This window comes from Cariama cristata, unplaced genomic scaffold, assembly GCF_000690535.1.
Source record: "Cariama cristata isolate BGI_N322 unplaced genomic scaffold, ASM69053v1 scaffold41707, whole genome shotgun sequence".
NCBI classification, from domain to species: domain Eukaryota; kingdom Metazoa; phylum Chordata; class Aves; order Cariamiformes; family Cariamidae; genus Cariama; species Cariama cristata.
Genome location: NW_009626739.1, coordinates 15,060 through 39,205, shown reverse-complemented (window position 1 = coordinate 39,205; position 24,146 = coordinate 15,060). Strand labels below are relative to the sequence as shown.

Here is a 24,146-nt window from a genome sequence, read left to right as displayed (position 1 = left end):
AACACAGATTCTGTGAGTAGTCTTTGACCTTGGTTTTTCAGGTATGCTTGAAAGTTGGGGTTTTCTGAAGTTGCTGTAAAAATTGTAAAAATAATTTGTTATATTGTGTTCTAATCCACTGTAATAACATTAGAACAGTCAGTTAGTCCATAACTGTCCTGTGAGCCCCCGCACATTCCCATTTTAAATTCTAGATGCCTAGTAAATTTTAGATTATTAAATACATAAGTACTGTGATACTGAAGTAATGAGTGGGTGCAGACATGCAAACTTACGTGACATTTGAATGTATTTCTAATCTGAATGACTTTTCATATTTTTTTCCAGCACACAACCACAATCAATGTCTCTATGTTCAAGTTTCCCTTGGGCTAATAAACCCTGAGACAGCTGGCTGCAAATATTGAGCCTGGAGAGATACTGCCCTTTGCAGTCAGATGGAGACTTTGGAGGAAAAGAGTGATCTCCTTGGTTTGCAGACAGAGAACAGCATGGAACAACCATTCAGTGTTAGCTCATTGGTATGTATTACAAACTAATGCTTTAATGGCTTAGCACCCTCTTTCTCAAATAGGAAACAATTCAAGAGAGCTGTTTAGCAGTGTTGGCTGTCAGCTACAAGGGTCTCTTCCTGCTTGTTGCCAGTTCCTCACACATTCTGCCTGATGGTTTTGTTGGAATTTATTTCATTTCTATATGTGTGATTTATGGGGTTTTAGCTTGTTTCAGTGATCAGGTTTTTAAGAATTTGAAGTGAACATTTTGAATAGAAAGAATAAAAGTAAGACGAAACTTTCATCAAAGAGGAAACAACTTGCAGTAGCCAATTATTTAGTCACTTAACAGGAAGGTAATGATTGTAATAAGCAGCTGTGCTTCTTCTTCAGTAGAGTTAGTTCTAATTTCTTGGGCTTTAGCTGCCTCATTTGAAACTGGAAATAAACATTTGAAGTGAACTGTTGACTGACCAGGGGAACTTATTGCTCTTTGTTAGCTGAACTATACCCAGCAGTCGGAGCCTATACATCATGTAATAGGAGGCTGAGTATTCAGGCCCTCCGCCAAATTATTTCAACAACTTAAGGCAGAACCTTATAGAATTTCATGTGTGGGAGATTGTAAAGCGGATACACTTTGTGTTGCTTTGACAAGGGATTACTTAATTTTATCTTAATTTTTTTCCTGGAATTTTTTTGTAGTATGAAGATTTGGAAAGGGCGATAAGATCACTTCTTGTTTGTAATTGCAATCACAATTTATTTGCAACTGAGAAACACACTGGAATGTTTCAACTGTGGCTAGTGATGGGGAAACCAATGCCCATTTGAGAAAAAAGCTGAAGATTTCCCTTGAATTTCGTGAATGAGATCAGTTACTGAAAGTGAAACATAGTATCTGGTTCTCTTTGCTAATCTCTCTGTTCTTTTTCAGAAAAAGCTAGTAGCTATTCCTGACCATACAGATATCTCTGTGACCCCAGAAGAGAGAGTACGTGCCTTAAGCAAACTTGGCAGCAATATCACAATCAATGAAGATATCACTCCACGTCGTTACTTTCGATCTGGAGTAGAGATGGAGCGAATGGCATCAGTATATATGGAGGAGGGAAACCTGGAGAATGCTTTTGTTTTTTATAATAAGTTCATAACGTAAGAAATAATTTGCAGTCACTACAACTTAGAATTCTAAGTGAACTGAAATGAAACGAGTGAAAACGGAGCACCCCTTTAGATTAGGAGAGAAATGTTTAGTGTTTTCTTGCAGAATAGCTTTGATCTCTGGAGATCTTTACTCTAACCACAGGCTTTGTTGTAATTTCATCTCAACTGTTAGTATAGTAGTCCTATCCATCTATTGACTGCCAGGCATGAACTAACCTAGTATACAGAGGTTGAAGTTTACTGTACTATGAGCACTGTTTCCCACAGATTGTTCTATATCTATCAGCATGTTGATTAAATATAGTGCATGGCTTAAAAAGCAATGTTTAGATAAGATTTCTGAGCTTCTGCCAATCTTAAAGATGGTAGTATTGCACAGCACTTAAGAAACATTAAAAAAAAAAAAAAGGCTTTTTGGCTCTTTTTACTTTTCTTCCCCAAAAGAATTAAGTATAATTTATTGCTTCTTACAGGAGTGAGTGCAAAATCCACAATATGTGTTCATTGCATGATTATCCTTCCCACCCAAAAACCCCATATCTGGATAGCTTTCATTATAACTCTCAAAATAGCCAGATGAAAAATATATTAGTGGCAGATTTAAACTTTTTAAGTAGCTAGTTTTGCTGTAGGATTGATTGGTTTGTTTTCTTACTTCTGAAAGTTGGGGGTTTTTTTAATATGCATATTTTAAAATTTTTATAATAGGACACCTACTACCCCCCCTTATTTTTCTCATACGCTGAAAATTAGACCAAATCTTTCTTATTCCACTTAATTTTAAAAGTATGTATCACTATAAAAAGAGGGTCTGGAGGGGAACGTTGCACAAATCACTGAAAGAATTATAGCAGCTGTGTATTCCAAACTCTTTGCAGCTGAGTGTTGTCATAATTGTGATGTCTGCATAGGTTAGTAATACTGCAGTTAGCTGTGCAGCTTGGTCTGGTAAAAATAACTGCTTTAATGGTAGCTAGTGCTGCATTCTAGACTTCCCATTTAAGATTCAGCATTTCAGCTAAGGACAGATAAAGACAGTAGAAATAGGATTTATTAACACTAGCTAGGGTGGAGGGTGCTTTTAAGGGCTGTTTTTAGGTGCTGGCTGCTATTTAGTCCTTTTTTTAATCCAACGCACTACTAATGAAAAACAAAATATATTCAGACATGGAAAATAATCTCCTGTCATTACCCTATGTGTCCCATACAAGTCTATACAAGAATTTAAGTGTTATTTTAAACAAATGTGTAGAAACCTGCTCCAAGTCATCTGGAATTCAGTGTTTAACAGTTACGTGAAACTAAACTGATTTTTCTGCTAACATAAAAGTTACTGTGGGTATTCCTCTGGCTACTGAGGCAAACACATGCATGTTTAATTTTCTAGGTTGTTTGTAGAAAAGCTGCCTAGTCACCGAGACTATAACCAATGTGCAGTACCAGAAAAACAAGATATTATTAAGGTAGGGGTATGGTTTCCTGGCCTTTAAGAAATCTTTCCTCCAGAATCTGTCTGTTCTTTCCTAGCATTCCTCTTCCCCCAGTATACACATAGCCCACAACAGCCACCACAGCTTGAATTTCTGATACCTTTCTGCACTAGTCATTCATGTTTTATTTTTGTTTATTCACTTGATCATTACCGGAAATGAAATTACTGTTCTAAAAGGTGAACAAGAATGGTCTCTGAATAAGTTGGTAGACTATTGGAGACCTAGGTACATCTACTTCTGAAAGTTTACATATAAAAATTCACTAATTTAAATAGTACTTAGAGTTTGATTCTAGTGTCAATTATGTGAGTGGCTAATGTTCCAGACTGACTCTTGCAAACAGAGGGAGAGATACGTGGCATTAGTGGTGTCTGTGCATTATTTGCTTACCCTCCTAAATAATCAAAGTATATTTTTGCTTTATTTATTACTAAATATGTATTTGCTTAGTTTTTACGAGATTTTTTTTTTCCTCCACTTGTATGCAAAACAGTTGTGGGTTGTTTCCCCCGCCCCACCCCGTAAAGAAATTTCAAAGACAGCCTTACACTGAGCTTAAAACATCTGGAATTGCCTAATGAGACTTACTAGAATAAACAAAAGTGTGTCTTGCTTCATGCTGCCATATTTGCATGCTTTGTCTACCATTAAAGCTGAATAATGTTATATTCAAAGGCAAAATGCTTTATGCTAAATTTTTGACTGTGGCCTACAATCTAGGAAAGCATCCACATTGAGAAAGGGCATCTAACATATGCTCCTCCTATGGCACCCTGTAGGATTAACCACATGGTCTCTTTCCCCCCCTTGCCTACAGCCTCTAAATTATTTTGTAGTAGCTTCTTCATCAGTAGAAAACATTGGACATTGTTTTTGTTTTACAAAACAAAATTGTTTTGTCTGCCGGGCCTACACAGGAAGCTATCTCTGCAAATAAACATTTATTATTTTTTTTCCCACCTGGAAATGGGCATATTCAGTCATATTTCTGTCCAGGGAGTCCCAGAGAAAAATGTGATAATCATACATGAAACACTGAAAGTTGGACTTAGCTTTTTTAATAAATTACACCTACAACAAAAATGTTAGTCATCACACACCTATTAAACAAAACAGAGATAACAGATTGCTAGAAAAAGGACTAATCTTTCCTTGAGATAAGTACTCATGTCACACCTTTCACTGACATAAATTAATGTAGCTTTATTGAAATCAGTGTACTATAGAAATTTCATAAACTGATGCTTTAGTGTGTGCTTTTTTCCCTGGGAGAAGAGCAGTACTTTTTTCTTTGTTCTGTATTTTTTGAAATCTGTATTACAGCTGAGTTTGTTTTCTAGGTGGTTCTTTTAAAAAGTGAAAAGTAAACTTCTCTGTCTTTCTCCCCTATCCCAAAGAAATTGAAAGAGGTTGCATTTCCACGGACAGATGAATTGAAGAGAGATCTTTTAAAAAAATATAACTTAGAATATCAAGAATACATGCAAAACAAAGTAAGTTTTATATGGTTCTTAAACCTTTGGTATGAATGTTTTTTCTGTCATATGAATCTTCTTAAAAATTAAGCAGTAAAATGCCAGTTCTACAAGAACATAATCATTTCACAGGTTGCTTAGAATGACTTCACTTTTCAGAATCTAATTGGTTGGTCATTTGAAAATAAGTAATGCAAGTGTGTGCTTGGAAATAAACATGCTGTGCTGTGATATTTATGTAATAACAGTCTGAATATCTGAAACAGTCTGAATATTTGTATAGTCTCAGGTATGCTCCAATTTTGTGCTATAAACAGGATACTGTTCAGACTCTTACATCAGTATGTGGAAAAAGTCTCTTGGCTCTGAATGTGCTCAAGTTTGAATTGATCCTCTTTAAATTTATTTTTTTTTAAGTAACTGTAAATGCTTGCATTTTGTGTATTGAAGTCACTGAAATCAGGACCTGTAATTTTAAAAGCTTGTCTTAGAGCATCCGAGAAAAACACCTTTTCTTTCCTTCCCTTGAAATGGATCTAGAGAATTAAGAAGAAAAAAACCAAAACAAACGCAACCGCCACACCTGTTACCAATTAGTTTGAGGCTTTCTTTCCTGCTTGATTTTGTTCATGACACCTTAAGAAATTACTTTCCTCTGTTTTTTTAATTTGCTTCTGGAGATGCTTGTTGCTCTCCTTTACCAGGGAGCAGGAAGGGCTGTTGAAACCTAAAGCTTCCCTTGCAGTTGGTGGAACAGCAGGTGCCTTGGGGGCAAGGGGGTATAGACCAAAGGGGAGAATGCACCTAACGTGTCTGAGGCTGGGGAGGCTATGCACCAAAGCCAGGTTAAGCAATCCAGGGAAAGTTGGGGAAAGAAGTAGCAGGAGAAGGTCTACAAACCTATCCAAACAGCAGTGACAAGCAACAAAACCAGATGACAAAATGAATTGTGAACTCTACCCAGAAAACCCATGTGCTCATGGATCTCTTGTTGCATTGAAAATTGTAAGGGCTTAGGCTTGTATCTAGTCTCTTCACCATCACTATTCTGAAAAGTCTTTTCTTAATGACTTTATTACAATGGATAAATGGTGCAAGTGCTATCACTACTGAAGTAAGAACACAAAGCACCACAGGTATGCAGATTGGAAGCTTTGTGTTAGGCATTTGTTACTTTCTGTATTTCCTTCCATATCATACTTCTTTTGGGGATACAGTTGCATTCGCCAGTTCAGCAGACAGGTTCCAAAAGACTTTAATGACAGAGTTTGGTTTTATTAAACAATTAATTTACTTCTCTTCATTTTTTGTGTTCTGAGAATGTCACTATTTTGCATATGTTTCAGAACAAATGTAAACCTGAATTTCTGAAGAAACTAGAGCATCAAAAGCTAATAGAGGCAGAGAAGAAACGAATTGCACATATGCGGCAACAGCAGCTTGAATCAGAGCAGTTTCAATTCTTTGAGGATCAGCTTAAGAAGCAAGAGCTAGCTCGAGATCAGAAAATCAAAGAGAGCATGGTTATGTCTGAACAGACAGATGGAAGTATGCTATCTTGTATTTCTGTAGCAGAGAACAGTTCCTTATCTGCTGCACTGCTTGAGAAAAAAGAGAGGAGCGGCACATCGGGCTGCACTGGACATTCGCCTCCAGTAAACCGGGTCTTAAAGCCAGCGGCTACTTTAAGTGCTGTTCAGAGTAAGTGCAGGGATTTTTATTTTTTTATTTTATCTGCTTCTTTGCACGTTTTGCATATGCATATGTATTTATTCACCATGAGAATGACCATAGTGAAATAAGCATGAACAAGTTGATATACACGCAACAATTCCATATAGTTTCTTCATTTTAAGAGAGGAGATTAGTTGCACAATTTCACATTTTCCAGTTGAGTACCAATAGATGGACCTAGAGATTAAGCCTTAGTGTTCCTGTGGAATGACGTCTGAATCTTGCCATGGACTTCAAGGGAACAGAAGTAGAACCTGTGGTGCTTCACCCTGGAAAGCCCTGGACTGGGAAATGGTATCAGCTCACTGTCACCTCAGAGGGAGGCTAGTGAGCATATCTCATGGACTGGTGACCTTGATTTAGGGTGAAGTGCTTGTGCTGTAGGTTGATTCTCACTAGAAATCTGTGATGTGGTAAATATAATTCTTTCACTTTTAATAATTTCCTGTAACTGCGTATATTTCCTTATTTTAGGGAACTTTGCTGTGTAAGCTGCAAATGCCTTTTTATCTCTCTCTCTTTTTTCATCTGTTTGTTTTTTATTAGCTCAATTGGCTGAAGCACTCAGAGGCGTCATTTTGCCCAGGGATCTCTGTCACAAATTTCTGCTGCTAGCAGAGGCAAATACAGTAAGAGGAATAGAGACATGTGGAATTCTCTGTGGAAAACTGGTACAGTTTAACCCTCACATTTGTATGGGGAAAGGCATATTTGATAGTGCTGTATTTTCCTGTAATGCATCAATTTCAGAGCAAAAGCCGATCTAAACAATTAGTCTTTAATGCAATTAACTTCATATTATAACCTGAGTGGTCACTCCAGCAGTGTGGGCTTGCCTTTTTGAAGGAACACTTGATCAAAGTCACACTGCTGTCATTATAAAGCATAGCAAGTTTTTCAGCATGCTGTACAATACAGGCTTTTTCGAGTACTTTCTCTGCCATTCATCTAAGGTAAGGGAGGTTTAGTTACAGGACAATGAAATATAAAGACTGTTAGAATCTACTGGAGTCATCAAATTCATAATGGCACAATGAAAAAGAAGAAGAAAATCCCCCCATCAAGCTGTAGAACATCTGATTTTCAGGCTGTTTTTTTCATTTGACCTAGATAACACCTAACGTCCTTTCAGAGCAGGAAAAGATGTCATGGCTGATGCTGGTATACAAAGAATTTTAAAGATGTCCAAATGCATTTGAATTCTATAAAGAGAAAGAACAGCAAGAGTAGTGATGTTCCAAGTTTCACAGAAAATAATTGTAGTATTCTCAGACTTCTTTTTTTCATGTTTTTAATTTTTTTCTAGGACATCCTTTTCACACTGGTCTCTGCAAACATTTAAATCTGACAATCTTATGTTGTTACTAATACCTCCCTATATGATTTCATGCTAAAAAGCCAAGGTATATTTTCAGGTGCAGTAAGTCAGTATAGCTGCACCAGTTTCAGTGGAGCTATACTGTTTGTTTTAGCTGATAGGCTGACATCTTTCAGATTCTGATTTAGCATTTATTCATTAGTTCATTTGTCCCACTCTAAATCAATGTTTGTTTTACAGACACATAATGAATTTACTATTACCCATGTAATAGTTCCAAAGCAATCTGCAGGACCAGACTACTGCGACATGGAGAACGTGGAAGAATTATTTGGTATTCAGGATCAATATGATCTCCTCACTTTGGGCTGGATCCATGTATGTATGACTGATAGATTCTGGTTCTTCTATATTGGCTCAGCATACTATGTGGAAAAAAAAAAAACAAACCACAAACTAGAAATAACAAACTAAAGAAATAACTGGAATAATCCAAATTAATTTGCTCACTTAATTCTAATTGTAGTGATGTAAATGAGCCCTAATGTTAAACTGGAAGAGGGTAGATTTAGATTAGATATAAGGAAGAAATTCTTCACTGTGAGGGCGGTGAGGCACTGGAAGAGGTTGCCTAGAGAAGTTGTGGATGCCCCATCCCTGGAAGTGTTTAAGGCCAAGGTGGACAGGGCTTTGAGCAACCTGGTCTAGTGAAAGGTGTCCCTGCCCCATGGCAGGGGGGTTGGAACTAGGTGATCTTTAAGGTCCCTTCCAACAAAACCGTTCTATGATTCTCCACATATGAGTATTTCTTAATGCAGTTGGGGCATCCTGTTGACAAAATGGGCCTGCTTTTGCCAGTGCAATTTTGTTTATGTCGATTCAGGGGTATTTTATTACTTTCTAATACCATTTATTTTTCTACTGCATTCAGAATTGGGGGGGAGGGTACTGTTTAAACTTACTTTATATTAAATTCACTCTTAGGGATTTTGGACAATCAAGTCATTTCCCTTTGTCTTGTGCTTCTTCATTCCACTTTTTCCCCCCATGATCAGAAAATTGCTTGTATATCTGGTTGTGAATGTGCCTCCATAAACCTCGTACTGAAAAGCCACCCTAACAATGTAGAATCTGCATTAATAGGAACTTAAGAAACCAACCTGGGGAAGTACTGATGCTTTCACTTGTTACAAATTATTGTCCCTTCTTAAATGTATGTCAATTTGATTTGTAAGAAATATTTCATGATGTTGCGTTTTCCCTTTCTTTTTGTAGACACATCCAACACAAACTGCATTCTTATCCAGTGTTGATCTTCATACTCATTGTTCTTATCAGCTAATGTTGCCAGAGGCCATTGCAATTGTTTGCTCACCAAAGCATAATGAGTGAGTTCTGATTTTTCTAAGTCATATTTAGATATTTTCCCCTGCTCCTTATCCTAAAATTTGATCAAATGCAAATAGCAGATGTCAACTGGGATGAAGGGCAAAAAATATTGTATTGCAAGTTTGTTCCCTTTAAGTTGTTTAGACTTGAATTCCAGTCAGTCTCTAGGCACAGTATTATTCCTGGCTTCTCTCTCCTCCGTTCCCAGCCCCGGCTTTTAAATTTTATTTTTATACTGTGCTCAACCAAGTAGTAATGACAGGAGCTGTTCTTCTGGAGACCTCATTGCCAGTGCCCTACCACAGACCTACCATCATGCTGTCTGATGAAAGAAGTGGAGCGGTTAGACATATTTCTCTGGGAGGATATGAAAATTGCAGTTTGGGGAGTAGAGGAATAAAGATCACTTTTTTGATAATAAGGTTCTATTTTGTATTTCATAAAATACAAACAATATGTATCTGGAAAAACCTGGAACTTCATAACAATATGAAGGTTTATAACAGAACAGGTTGCCTAGAGATGGTGTGAAATCTACATTCTTGGAGATATTAAAAACCTGACTAGACATGGTCCTGGGCATCCTGCTCAAGGCAATTCTGCTGGAGCAGGGGGGTTAGACTAGACAACCTTCAGGGGCTCCTTCCAACTTCAATAATTTTGTGATTCTGCTTTGGTGGGCTTGGCATTTCAAGACCCCAGGGCTAAAATGCCACTGTTTAGACTGTGCATTTCTTCAGCCTTTCTTTCTGGCCTTTGGCCTCTATAGATGACTTCTATGAATCCCATTCTGATTGTCTAAATTCCTATATGGGCCATTCAGGTAGCAGAGCTGTAAATACAAATTGAGTGGCAAATTCACAAGCACCAGGCTTTGTAACACACAGCACGCCTGCACACCTTTTCAAATTTCAAAATTCTTTCATAGTTTAACCCTGTAACCAACTCTAACCAGTTACTCCCATCTGTAACATTTATTAATCAGATCCTGTGCTGTAGTTATTAGGTAGTAATGTTCTTTACAGAAGGGTGGGTTTTCCTACATTTTGTTCAATACCCAAAGTGTTAGATCATACATATGCAGCAGTGCATTTTCTAGTGCTTTGTATTACTTTACCTAAAAGAGTGGAGAGGAGGTGTACTCTCACTAGTCATTTACACAGCTAGCTTAAAGGCTGTTCTCTTTTAAGTTGCCCCTCTAGCGTTTAGTGTGTGAAATGCAATCCAGAACACCTAAGTTTCTGGTTTGTATCTGTTCTGTATGAACTAGCCTTGGCCCTCAGTAGGCTAACCAGCCTAATGCGAATAGCACCAGTACTGTGATTTTTTTCTTTTTTTTCCTTTCTCCCCTTCCCCTCATCATCTCTTCCTTTACAGGAATACAAACTCCCCCTGATTTCAAGTACCTTTAAGAATCCAACTCAGCCTTGGCTCCTGTGTACCAAAGGTTACTGAGTACCAATCTGTTGTCCTTCTGTTAAGCTAAGCAATTTTTATGTGAAACCTTGGACTTGTATTTTTGGAGCAGTATGTAACAGGAGTTTCATCTTTTGCTTTCCAGCACTGGCATCTTCAGACTTACTAATGCTGGCATGCTCGAAGTTTCTGCTTGTAAAAAGAAGGGATTCCATCCACATACCAAGGACCCTAGGTTATTCAATGTAAGTATATAATCCAGCATGATTTTGACTATTCAAATTCTTGCCCATGGTTCTGCTGCAAGCAGAAATTTTTATGTGCTTCACATTAGACTTCTTTATAATTTTTCCCCCATTTTAATAATTCATTACCCTTACTTCACAGACCAAGGTAGACATCAGGATTCTACTTAAGCCATCAATAGCAGCCATGAGATGAGTGTTACACACTGACATTCAAATGGTGGCTAACCAGAAGCAGTTACCATCAGTCACTACTTTTACTTGCTTTCAGAAGAAACAAAAGCAACAGTTTCAAATGCGAGTTATTTCTGAGCTCTTCAGTTGTTAAACAAAGAATTCAGTTCATCTCCCCAACTGTAGTGTCCCAACAGAACATCCCAGCTGCTAAAAAGTGCAGCTTTGAGTAGATTAAGCCCCATTTTCCTTCAGTGCCCACAATTTTCCCCTGACTTCTCATAAGCCTTTCTCAGTAACTACCATATCTTTTGATGTTTTAATAGCATAATATATTATATGTATGGCTGAACAGTATAACCAGTCAGAATTATCAGAAATGTCACTTATCTGGAAGACAACAATCTTTACCTTTGAATAATTAAAATTTTTTTTTTTACTGGGTCTTGCTTCAAATACGGAGCATCTCATATAGTTCAATGATCAAATGCAGAAAAGTAATGGTGAAAGACATTGAGTCCTACAACAAAGAAGTAATTTCCAATGTCGGTATTACTCCTCCTCAGAAGGAGAGGTTGGGGTTCTTTGTTTTGTTTTGTTCTGTTCTTTTATCATTGACTGTATGGATAACGAGAAGGTAGTCCAACATGGAAAAATTTTAAGACTTTTCTTCCAGATGTGGTCCTTTATAGACTTAGTCAATAAAGTTACTGGCCACTTGAGCTCATTTATAATCATTAGACTCACTGCTTGTATTGCATATCAAACACAAATATCCTTCCAAGTACAATCCCGAAAATGCACTGCTCTTCCAACAAAAATGGTAAGATCACAGCCTCATTTCCCCGAGGAAAAATATCAGGGGTGATAATACAGGAAGCTTCATGAAACCTGACTGAGACAATCCTAATCTGCATCTGGTTTCTGGTAAAAACTCTTCTCTACAGACCCAATACAAGCTGTTAACTTAGTCAGGACTGTGTCTGAAGACACAATTTAGTCGTAAATGCTTAAAAAAAAAAAAAAATCCATCATGTGGGCAGACACATCTGAAGCCACTGCAGGAAGAGAACAGAGCTCACACTTGCTGCTGTCCCCCCTGCACCTGTTCTAATGCAGCACACAGCACCTTCCTTCTCCATTTCAGGTATGCCGTGCTGTGATACATAAAGGATAGCACAGAACTATAATCTGTTTCACAGACCAAGCACTAAGCAATATCCTCCTCAGAAAATTATTTCTGATTGCATGTTGTAGTTCTTGCTTTATTCAGCATCCTATACCTGTGACGGTCAGGTTTGCCTGTGACCAGGTACAGTGATAGGTACAATCAAAGTTGGATAGATGGGCATAGTATATTAAGCAGGCTCAGAAAATTAAAAGGAAATGATAGTGCTCATATGCTATTTTACTGAAACTGATTTCTATGAGTAATGGGTTGACTTCTTCTGCAGCCATGTACCCATGTGGTCGGGAAAGACATAAAGATAATCGTGCTGGATCTGAGGTGATACAGATGGACGATAGTGATGTTACTACCCAAATGGCCAAAACAGAAAAATGGATTCCTGTTTTTCCTACATCTTCAGAAATAACTTTTATATTTATACATTTTAGATTGAATGGTTTGATATTTATTGCTCTAGCCTGTTTTGGAGTTATTTTGTTGCTTTGTCAAGATGGAGTTCAGTGGCATTACCCCTGAATCTGTAAACAAACCTCACCTATGAAACACAACAATAAAATGAACTTCAAACAACAGTAACTGTGTTGAAATAAGTAATGTTTCTTTTGTTACTTGTTAGCATCAATTGCTTCCTGAGAATTAGAGGTTTTTAACAGTGGTTGGCTTTTTGTGACTTCCAGCTATGTACATCTCTTCACTGCTTCAGTGAATTTACATCATGTAGTAGAGTCAAATACATCAGTCTGGGTGATGATTTCTTTTTTTTTTTTAAATCTTTTTTCCCATTTCATATAGCTCAAGTTTCGGCTAAGTTATTAAGCAGAAAACATTTAGGAAAACACAAGTCCTTTACCTGAGAGCTGACCCTTGTCACATCTTGGCATAGCAGAGATGCATCAGAGTCCTTTAGAGAAATGTGTCTTCTCCAGCAACCCTCTAGTAGAAATTTTTATTTGAAATCAAGTTCTTATCCTGAAAGTGATTCCCTGGATCTATCTGGAGTTAGGTAAAAAGATCTAGATAGAGTTAGAAGGAAGAACCGTACAAAATTATTTGCTCTAATGAGAGTTTATTTAGTATCTGTTCCAAGAATCTAGATGACCTATACTTTAAATAATAAGGTTAGTACAATAAAGTTTGGAACATGTGCTAACAGTCAGAAGCTGGACAAGATCTGGAACCCAGGGGTTATGCAGACATGGTAAATAACAGATGCTGTTGCAAAGAGCTTACAGTTTGAAAGATAACAAATAACAAGCACGTGAGGTAAACTATTGAGTTTAGACAGGAAAATAGGTAACAAAAATAAATAGCATCCTTTACCTGAACTCTAATGAACACAGATTGCAGCAAGTTCCTTAGAACTCACATTTTCCACGTCTGTCTCAGTGAATTCTTTATTCGTATACATAATCTTAAGACAGTATTACTGACTTCAGCTTCTATGCATATACTTCTAGTTGAACATCAGTTGTCTAAATTATTTTATCTACTTTGATTCCTCCCTCCCCCCAAAAAAGTTCTGAAGAGAAAGTGTATTAAGCCAGCTTAATTACCCTTTAGCCCTTGCCAGAAATCACAACATAAAAGTAATAGGCTGCACTCATCCTGAGGGCATAGGATAGGAAAGTCATGTTCAGTCTAATACTAGTGTTTAGCTATGCTCCCAAAGGAACAGGTTTCATTTCTTTAAAGAAAACACACAGTATTGTTGTGGTACACATTGTATACCTCTGGGCCACACACTGTAAAAAAATTAGCTTTTCCAGCATGAGAGCTATGAAACAAGAAGTGATGTGGATAGATACTATTTCTAGATGGAACAGATGCAAAGCAGAGTGCTTATGCTCATCCTGATATCAAACAGATGCTATGCTCCTTTGGTACTGCCCAGAACTTTGGAAAAATCAAGACTACTTCTGTTTGCAGACTAAAATGTTTACTGAGGCTAAACTTCGACAACGTGCAGCCTGATAGGTGAGCATTTTCTAGCATCGGTATCATTGACCAAAAGAGACCACTTTTTCTATGAAGCCCCATATAGTGTAGTTACAAACTCATGTCACAAGATGGAGCGTCAAACCAGCTGTAATAGTACCGCCACAAATGCATGGGTCGTTTTTTATTTTTTTAAATAGGAGGAGCAATTTCATAGCATGTTTTAAATTTATTTCAAAAAATACATAGTATCCAATTAATTAGAGTCATTACGATGAAGGATTTATGGAATGAAGTTATAAGAATGTATTTTCCTGAATACATTCACAGTAATACACTAAGGAGACATATAAAGATAAAACAATTTAAAAGCATTTGCGGTGAACAATGGATGGGCCAGCTTCATCATACTCCTGTTTGCTGATCCACATCTGCTGGAAAGTAGACAAGGAGGCAAGAATAGAGCCCCCAATCCAGACGGAGTACTTACGTTCAGGAGGAGCAATGATCTGTTTAAGAAATAAAAGCATGAAGTACAACTGCACAGTGAATCAAATACATTTGTGATACAAAAATATTAAAGCAGTGATATTTGATTTAACAAACACACTGTATCCATGTGCTAGTGTCATCCCCGGCATTACAGTTAGCCATTGCTGCAAGCAGTAAAGTTAAAAAGTTGTTATTTAAGTCTGAGCCTAAATCCTCAATTTCTCTGCCTGAGTCAGTCTGCCCAGTACGAGCAGTGCATTTGTGCATTTGTGATTGCATGTGAGAAAAGGGGAGATAATTGCTCTGGAAACATATATAGATAGTCCAGGGGGGCTTGGAAAAATGAGTGACCTATCAGCACTCTTATTGGTATAAATGATAAAATGTTTGCAAAGCAAGGAACAGAAGATTTGAAGCAGGAGAATAAAGATTGGCTTGTCAAAGGCTCTTTCTTTTCTGAACTTGTAGGTCAAGGACAAAACCAGCATTTCCTCTCTCCCATCTCCATCAGCCCAAAAGGGCTGAAGAAGCTCATATATAGCCCCAGAGGAAAATTTATTTTACTGAGTCCCTGCTATCCTTCTTTGGCCATGTTGAGGCAGTTTGCAGAATTCACCATGAGCAAGGAAATGAGAGGAGAGAAGGCGCTCTTCTTCCAGCAGCAAAGTTATCAGGTGGTGATTATTTGCTAGAAGGTACAGACATGATTCAAAATATGTACAAAGCACTTACTTTGTAAAGTGTTGCTATGTTTCATTAGATTTTTGAGGACTTTGTACATGCCAACTCAAATAGTCTACAAATGATTGCACCATACCTTGATCTTCATAGTGCTGGGAGCCAGAGCAGTTATTTCCTTCTGCATCCTGTCTGCAATACCCGGGTACATTGTAGTGCCTCCAGACAGCACGTTGTTGGCATAAAGATCCTTTCTGATATCTATGTCACACTTCATGATGCTGTTGTAAGTGGTTTCATGAATGCCAGCAGACTCCATGCCTGGGGAAGTTACAGAAGAACACTGAGGAAGCAACTCCATACAGAGACTTAAAATTGTTAACACAGAACTGACAAGAGGAACTTTAGTGTCTCTTTGGAAGGCTTCAGTCTTCAGAGCTGTGGAAATCTGTAAAGTCATTCTGCAGCTGCCTAAACTATTTGCTTAGGAGTTCCTTGGTGTACGGCCCTTCTCTCCCCCTTATGCACACAACTCCTCCTTAAAAAGAAAGCTGATGGTGTGGAATAGTAAAGTCTGCCTGCAAAAGCCTAGTGGAATCTCAAATGTCCTAAGATTTCCTTATATGGTCTTGGAATAATTTTTTTTCTTTTTTTTTTTTTTCTTTTTAAATTGAACCAGCTCAGAGACAGAATGGTCAAAATATGTCCTAATACCTCCAAGTATGCAACTAGTTCATCTACTTCTGAGCTAAAATTCTGCCAATTGGCAGAACTAACTGGATTTCTGTGCGACCTTGTTGCAAGTTTGCCTTCAAAGCTGTTGATTAGCATGCATTGCATTGTCTTTGCTCTGCAAATGTGATGAACCGTGGATTCAGGATTTGGAGCAGTCTTTCTGAAAAATAAAAGCAGTGCTTCCCACCCATACTACCTCCCTGCAAGCACATTCAAACAACAATCCTCACACTACTTAGAAAAGTGGCTTTGCATCCATACTTCTCGTAGTAGCCAACCACACAACATGCAAAATGGCATGGGCCTAATGCCAGAAGCCAGGAGTAAACATGCAGGGTTTATTTTGGGAAAGCATTTTGCCTTACTGTTTGACATGAAGCTCCTCCCAGCACATTAATACTGCTGTTCTAAAGGATTACTACTTATGGGTGCTCGGACATACTCATATATACATCTAAGTGAGTTGGCAATGGGACGCAATCAAAAGAAAATAGGGACTGGGTATTTATGTGTAGTTTACCAAGGCAGAACAGTCATTCAACCTACCAATGAAAGATGGCTGGAAGAGGGTCTCTGGGCAGCGGAAGCGTTCGTTTCCAATGGTAATCACCTGACCATCAGGAAGCTCATAGCTTTTTTCCAGAGAGGAGGAAGAGGCAGCAGTGGCCATCTCATTTTCGAAGTCCAGGGCCACGTAACACAGCTTCTCCTTGATGTCACGGACAATTTCACGCTCCGCTGTCAAGAGGATTCAGTCTTTAGAATGGCATTCAGGAAGGACTCAGACATGTTGACAGGTTGTTCCTTTTCAATCTCCAACACACCCCACCCCCCCATTTTTTAAACAAATCCTCTGCCAGTCTTGCAGGGGACTTTCCTGTTTGATTTCTTCTTGTGTCTATTCAACTGCACGAACCACTGCTAGTCCTTCTAAGGTCACTAGAAACATTGCGCGCTAAACAACCCTCCTCGTCAGTGAGCAGCATGTCCTTACCAGTGGTCACAAAGGAGTAACCACGTTCTGTCAGAATTTTCATGAGGTAGTCTGTCAGGTCACGGCCAGCCAGGTCCAGACGCATGATGGCGTGCGGCAAGGCGTAGCCTTCATAAATTGGCACATTGTGGGTGACACCATCCCCAGAGTCAAGCACAATCCCTTTGAGAAGATAACACACAATTCATTCCTAGGTGCACATCACCACACTTAACTAATTCAAATGACTCTGCCATGTTCCCCAGAGGCCTACCTGTGGTACGTCCAGAAGCATAGAGGGACAGAACGGCTTGAATAGCTACATACATGGCTGGCACATTGAAAGTCTCAAACATAATCTGAAATGCAATTAAAATAATTGCCTTAATACTAGGGTTTTTAGCTTACTTGAAGCAATATAGTGAAAGAGAGGGAGAAGTCAAGTTTTTTGTATTTCTTGATGGTTGGTAATAACAAGGAAGGAAAATACAAAATATAAATCCAAAAAGATTTGTCCTATAAGACATCTCCCTATATCTGGCCTATAACATATGAATATAGACACATGCACATATTAAAGATAATTTTGTAATAGACATAAATGTATTGTATGTATTGTAATGGGCATAAAAACATAAGATGACATAAAGCTTAGACAGACTGAAATACTCACATTCAAAGCAGATACACTGACTTTCTAAAGTAAATGTAATAATATGCAAATATGACAGGTGGTCACTATGCACTTTCCATCTTCCATAACTAAGAGACATAGACTACCGAACAGCATGACTAACTGGAACGATTGCTGAATTCACAAAGTTGGAAACATTCCAGAGCTTTAGTGTGAGCTTACCTGGGTCATTTTCTCTCGATTGGCTTTGGGATTCAGTGGTGCTTCAGTCAGTAGAGTTGGGTGTTCTTCAGGTGCAACACGGAGCTCGTTATAAAAAGAGTGATGCCAGATCTGAGAACAATGGGAGAAGCCAAAGAAGCACAATCAACCAGCAGCTCAGAATCACTTCCCGATAGGTATTGTGCCCCAGCACTCTGCTTACAGCCCTAGAAACAGGCTAGTAATGTTCCTTATGCAGTTATTCTTATTGCCTTCATAGAGATTACTAAAGTAACTGGAGAAAGAAAATCACTATCCTCAGGTTTCACTGCTAGTAATATATGAGTTCTTTTAAGGACACATAAGTTAATGAGAATAAATATGTTAATCTTACAGTAGAAGAGACAGAGCAGGACAAACTTAGTTCCAGCAATGTTATTTCAATAATGATTGAAAGTTAAACAGTTCCAGAACAACCTGAACATATGCAGATGATGCAGTAGAGCTCAACAGATAACAGGTCTCTTGAAAACAGTTTCATCTTTTGGTTTGCAGAGGTCAGCCCAAGAATTCATAAAAAGAAATGAAGGCAAATGGTTTGCGAGGCTGAAAGTCAACTTGCGTTTATCGCCTCCTCATGGCTCATTCCTACCAGCTATAAAAATCTGAGGCCAAGTGGACTGCAATGAAGAGGTTAATATACCAATGAGAAGTAAAACCACCAGAGACTTCCTGAAGTCCAAAATGTTTTTTCCAAGCTTGTTTTCAAGCTGATGGTGATTAGAGACATGTTGATAAGTTAGGTATCTGAAACATTTTGCTGTCTTTCCAAGTAAAATGTAAAATACTATGAGAGTAAGTCCTGCGTGACTCCACACACTTGCAGCGTGTTGTGATGTCCCGACTGTTCCAAATAGCTGTATTTCCATAGCACAACATTAAACAGAAATATCATCTTAGAAATTATATCAACCACACTGACTACAACTGTAAACATTGTTCTGGAAGCCTTTCATCCAAGTACTGGCTATGAAATGAATGCACTGCACTGCAATATTGCTAATCTTTCAAACATTAAAAAGTATGTTTGTAGACAGTGGCCTTCACATCAAAACCACATCCATGCTTTGCATTTTTGCAGAAACAGATACCTGCTTAAATTCAATCTCTTTACTAGCAAATTGAGGATATTCCTTTTCTTGCTTTTTTTTTTTTCTTTTTTTTCTTCCCCTCTTTTGCTAATGCAAAGATGTATAGATCACACTGGAGTAAAAGAACTCCCAGTAAATATTTTGACGTAGTCCTAGTGATACTTCAGCGTTAGATGCAAGTTAAGCTGTGTTGTTAACAACCTTCTTGTCAAACCATACTTGATAGCATGGCACTTTGATCTAAAATGTAGTGGGTATTCTGTAAACATTTGGTTCAAGTATTTCTGTTTACCAGTGATACACATCAACTTTTCAAAGCTGAAATACCTTCTCCATGTCATCCCAGTTTGTAATGATACCATGTTCTATGGGGTATTTCAAGGTCAGGATTCCTCTCTTGCTTTGAGCCTCGTCACCTACGTAGCTGTCTTTTTGACCCATACCAACCATCACACCCTATAAAAATAACACATATGGAGTTAGTCTCTCAAGGAGAGATGTCACAAAGTAGATACAACATTAGCTGTGAAATAAATCCAGTCGCCAGTGACACCAGTTAAAAAATACTTTACAAATACTAATGACTGGAGAATTACTCACTGCTTTTTAGTTTCCAAAATTAAACTTTTAGTTCACTTAAACGTCTGGAGTTCATGTTTATACTACAGTTTAAGTAAATAGCACAAGTACAATGTTAAAATCATCAAGATAAAGTGGAAAAATAGGGTTGTTTTAGTGTTCATTATTATTTAGGCATGAACTGTCTGCTAAACTATACCAAAATGGAGTAAAAGCAGAAAGTGATGTTGTGCCATCTAAGGGTCAAAACAGAGCAATAAACACTTTACATTTCCCAAAGCTTAAATTTCAACATTTTTAAATCTTCTTTTTGAACACTATAATATTGTCATTAGAGACAGACAATTTAAATCTACTGGTACAGGCTTCTTTTTAGGTATTTTCATGGATCCTGTAGAAATGGTCCATGGTCCAAAACTACTCTGGATATACAGTAATCTCTATGTTAAAGTTAGAAATACTGGAAAAAAATAGTATATAGAAGGATGCTTTGAGTGCATAATACTCTCATCAGAACTTAGTCATTACACGCTCCAAACCTTGGCATCTCTAACTGCCTTGTCTTACAAACAAGCAAGCTGGATTTGCAATTTATGATGGGATGATCCTTCCTTCTAGGCACAAATGCTATCCATGATACATGATCAGGAAAGAAAGTTTTCCACTGTGACTGTACGGCTTGCTTTTGAGCAATTAATACTATTCACACTATCTACAGAAGCTGGCATTTGAGTATTTTTTTTTCAATTATGTTAATGCTCAGAGGCCTCGATCAGGCACATATTTCTTCTGCCCTGAAGAGCTTAAATGCTGCATATATAAAGTGCTGCACCTTACCATCAAGTTTACCTCCTCCCATTTCACCAGGTCCTTATATGGCATAGAAGCAATTAGGTGGATCTACTAATTAAGAGGATTAGTTCATCGTGGCCTAGCCAAGCTGCTCTAGTGCATGCTAATGATGGTCTGGCTCAGAAACTCTGTATTTAACAGCTCAGATAATATACATATTTTGCAAACTATTAAAATTGACTGAAATGCATCATATACTCAAATGTAAACCTTGCAGCTAAAGAAACTCAACCCTAGACAGGTGCCCATTTGTGATACAGCTAAATGAATAAAGTCAGGAAGGTTAATGGGAAGCAAACTGAAAACTTTTCCTTCCTCTTTCAGTTTTCCACACATCACTTAACATCAGCTTTTAGGGCAGTCAAAATTTCCAGATATTTCTGTGTTGGGCTTTTAAGGTTTTTCTAAACTATGTTTGCTCACCAAGTTCTCTGGGTAGTCCAAAATTAAGGGACAGGGAGAAGAGGGCATATAAGGGAATGAAAAATTTTAGAAGGACTCCTCTCACAAGGCAAGAGACCTGCTTTGACTAAGGCTAGTGCACTGCTGGACCCATTTTGCCTGGAAATGCTGTGTTACACTGATCACCCAGGGCTGGGCTAGTCCCAAACACAGGCAAAGCCTTCTACAAGTCCAGTATGGAATAAGCAAAACATTTCATCACCTGGTGCCTGGGACGACCCACAATGGAAGGGAAAACTGCTCTTGGAGCATCATCCCCAGCGAAGCCAGCTTTACAGAGCCCTGACCCGTTGTCACAAACAAGGGCAGTGCTGTCCTCTTCCTCGCACATCTTCTATGTCAATGTCTTCAGGCCCTCCAAACAGAAAATGGCCCTATGAAATCAGCAGGAAAGAATTAAAAAAAAACAAAACAAAACAAAACAAAAACAAAAAACCCACCAACAAACAAAAATCCAAAACCAAAACACATACTCGGGTAGCAGACCCACCCCTGAAGACAGAGATGGCTGTATGAAAGCAACCAGCACCAGCAAAGAGAGCTATGGCACTGGTTTCGCAATCACAAGGTCTGCGGTGCCATATGAGGGAATGGGCTTGCTTTTGAAAGCACAAGATGTTTCAGCCACGTCTACCAGAGGGCTGTATGCACTAAAGACTATCCAGAGGATTCCAGAGGAGACTTCCAGTCCTGCAGCACAGGCAGACAGATCAGGCAGCAGCAAACGTTTATCTAAATTCGGTCACAGAAATCCATGGCTGAGGGTGAGTGGGAGATAAAAGAGAATGCTGGACTGACAGCTGTAAAAACAAAGATCCCTTTGCATTGGATTCAGCACAACTTACCCCACTTTTCTATCACCCTGAGAAAATCCTGACATGCAGAAAGCTGTCAAAGGTAAGAGCACTTCAGTCTTCCCCATTCAGCCTTGGGCTTCCCAGAAACTAACCATATTAAATGCTATGCATATACCAGGGGTGTTTTCCTGATGCAGATATTAGCCCAGTGGGTGAAGATGGGCAATTAAGTTTACATTTAACCTTTTAAAAGAGAAGATATGTTCCCAATTAAAAAGGAGAAAAAAAAAAAAAAACAAAAACACACACACAAAACCAAAACCAACAAAAAGCTTTTTCCAGACCTCCCCTAGTCCCTCAGAAAAAATAACCCGCCTTTAAAATGAAGTCAGGGACAGTATGTGTTTTATAAACAAGCCATAGCGTATGCTTTGTCATCATTTCAAAGCAGCTAATAAACTTCATTTGTAGAGTAACAGAGTAATTTATGTTGGCTCCTTGTCTCAGCAAAAAGAAACTGTTTTCCTCCTCTGGCAACAGGAAGGTAATATGGATAATAAAAAGGCTTTGAGGGCTTTGTATTAAAGTCAATTACAGAAACAAGCAGTGGATACCAGGACTCAAGAAGAACTATGTGCTTGCAATTTATAGCATGGTAGGGAATCACTTGGCTAGCTCTGAGCCTGGGCTTCCATGCAGAGTTCAACAAATTGCAATGTGTTAACAAATAAAGCAGACAGCTGTCATCCACAGACCAGCTGGCTCTACATGCAGCCTCCAAAACCTTCTGCCATGGGAATACTGGAAGTGCAGGACAAAGTGGGAATGGGGTCAGTAAGAGCCATGGCCGATGAGCAAGGGAGCCCACGATCTGTTTAGCGTCTACAACGGATGGAACAAGCATGGACAGTTCTCCCAAATCCTTCATTTGAGATCCTCTGTCTCTCCCCAGACAGGCAGCCATGACACATGGCTGCATGGGCATAGCTCCCAGGAGAAGACAAGGATGGGGAAATCCTAACTTGATGTACTCCAGATATTTTATCGTTATTATTGGGAAAGGAAAGTAGGTTGCAATTTTTGCATTTATTAAACTCCTGGGAAAACAGGCTCTTTATATTCAAACATTTACTGAATGGAGTACAATTGTTATCTAACATGAATGAACGGACTGGTTTGGACAAACCATTTCCTAATTAGGAAATAGGCTTTTCAACCGTCTGTTTTTGGAACAGAGTTCAAGGTCAGGGGGTTTGCTCAAACCCATGCAGCTAATGCAATGCCAAAAATCACTTGGGGGAGGGGAAAGAAAGGGGCAGGAAAGGCTACATTTCTGAGCTTAGTGGACTCTAAATGAAAACCATATTTAGTAATAAAGCACAAAAAGTTGAAAAATCAAAGCTGAATGATTTCAGACAGGGTGCTCTCCTGCCAGGCAGTTACAGCTCAGGACTGCTATGGCATGCAGTGGCAACATCTTACAGCAGCAAATGTCACTCAGTACCGTGGAAGAAAGGAAATTTTCCTCCCAAGTAATTAATACAGTATTTAGCCTCTTTCTTCTACCTACTTTACATCTGAAGATAACCAATCACCTCACCAATCTCCACAACAAGCTATTAAGAGAACTCCAGCCCCACAAGAAATACTGTGTGCAGCCTGTTCCTTAATGAAATGTTTGGCATTTTACAGAATAGTAGTTTCATATACATAGAGACAAGGATGAATACACACACATTCTCATTGTATCCTATTAGACACTGCTAATTTGCACACTTCCAGTTCTTCTTTACAGTCACATTCCCCAAAACACTAAACGTCACCTTACACTGAGTTAACAGCACTGAAGCAAACCTGCTGAGAAACGCTACAACATACCCCTTCAGGAATTCTGTTCTGTCCCAGACTAATACCCCAAGGTCATATGAGTTCATTTAAACATGAATATAACTGTAATTCCAGCTGTGGCATTACACAGACTGTGTCTTTATACAATTGCTGGAGTGTTGGTGGAATCAGCAAAATCACCAGGTAGAACTTTTCTTTCCCTTTCAGAAGTACTATGAAATAAAGACAAACCAGTATAGATATTACAAATCTTTTATCAATTCAATTCTACTAAGTAAGTTTGCTTAAGCAAACTACAGTACAGCAGTACATCCTCCTTATGAGCTTCCATTTGACATTATTTAATTGAAGTCCTCCAGCAATCTGTAAATCATGGTATTGGTTCAGTGCCACTTACCCTGACAGCGCTTGGCTGGGGACAGCTGCTCTGGGATGGTGCACTCTGTATCTGAAAGCTCTGAGGTTATATAGCCACTTCAGCTCTTCTCCTCCCACTAGCCTCCCAAACAAGGAGCAGAGACAGACAGAGACAGAGCTGAAGTCTCTAACAAAACCATATAGGGACCTTACTACAAAAACCTCTAATCTGGGTGGCCAAAGGCCCTGGGTCTCTTCCACTGCATTCCAGCGTAGAGCTCATGAAACAGGAGGAGACTTTCAGCTGTGTAAGATAAACACTTTAAAACTTCAGGAGAGTTGCTAAAATACAGAGACA

General features: G+C 38.6%; 2 protein-coding genes across 3 annotated transcripts; one reads left to right on the top strand and one right to left on the bottom strand.

Annotated features, from left to right (window-relative positions):
- Nucleotides 1-437: 437 nt before the first annotated feature.
- Nucleotides 438-12,662, top strand: STAMBPL1 (STAM binding protein-like 1). Its single transcript, XM_009704136.1, has 10 exons — nucleotides 438-521; nucleotides 1,432-1,649; nucleotides 3,049-3,124; nucleotides 4,552-4,647; nucleotides 5,976-6,330; nucleotides 6,910-7,034; nucleotides 7,922-8,059; nucleotides 8,957-9,069; nucleotides 10,632-10,731; nucleotides 12,360-12,662. Exons 1-10 carry the CDS (start codon nucleotides 438-440, stop codon nucleotides 12,414-12,416), a joined length of 1,362 nt encoding a protein of 453 aa, XP_009702438.1. The 3' UTR covers nucleotides 12,417-12,662.
- A 1,576-nt stretch (nucleotides 12,663-14,238) lies between these two features.
- LOC104156152 (actin, aortic smooth muscle) lies at nucleotides 14,239-23,870 on the bottom strand. Of its 2 annotated transcripts, XM_009704134.1 has the most exons (9): nucleotides 23,829-23,870; nucleotides 20,989-21,160; nucleotides 19,221-19,349; nucleotides 17,764-17,874; nucleotides 17,182-17,266; nucleotides 16,929-17,090; nucleotides 16,481-16,672; nucleotides 15,339-15,520; nucleotides 14,239-14,538 (listed from the first exon to the last, which is right to left on the bottom strand). In XM_009704134.1, the coding sequence occupies exons 2-9, from the start codon at nucleotides 21,115-21,117 to the stop codon at nucleotides 14,395-14,397; spliced, it is 1,134 nt and encodes a 377-aa protein (XP_009702436.1). In that variant the 5' UTR covers nucleotides 21,118-21,160; nucleotides 23,829-23,870; the 3' UTR covers nucleotides 14,239-14,394. The 2 variants fall into 2 exon arrangements, with proteins under 2 accessions (XP_009702436.1, XP_009702437.1); XM_009704135.1 differs by lacking the exons at nucleotides 19,221-19,349; nucleotides 23,829-23,870 and having other exon boundaries at nucleotides 20,989-21,117.
- Between the last annotated feature and the right edge of the window lie 276 nt (nucleotides 23,871-24,146).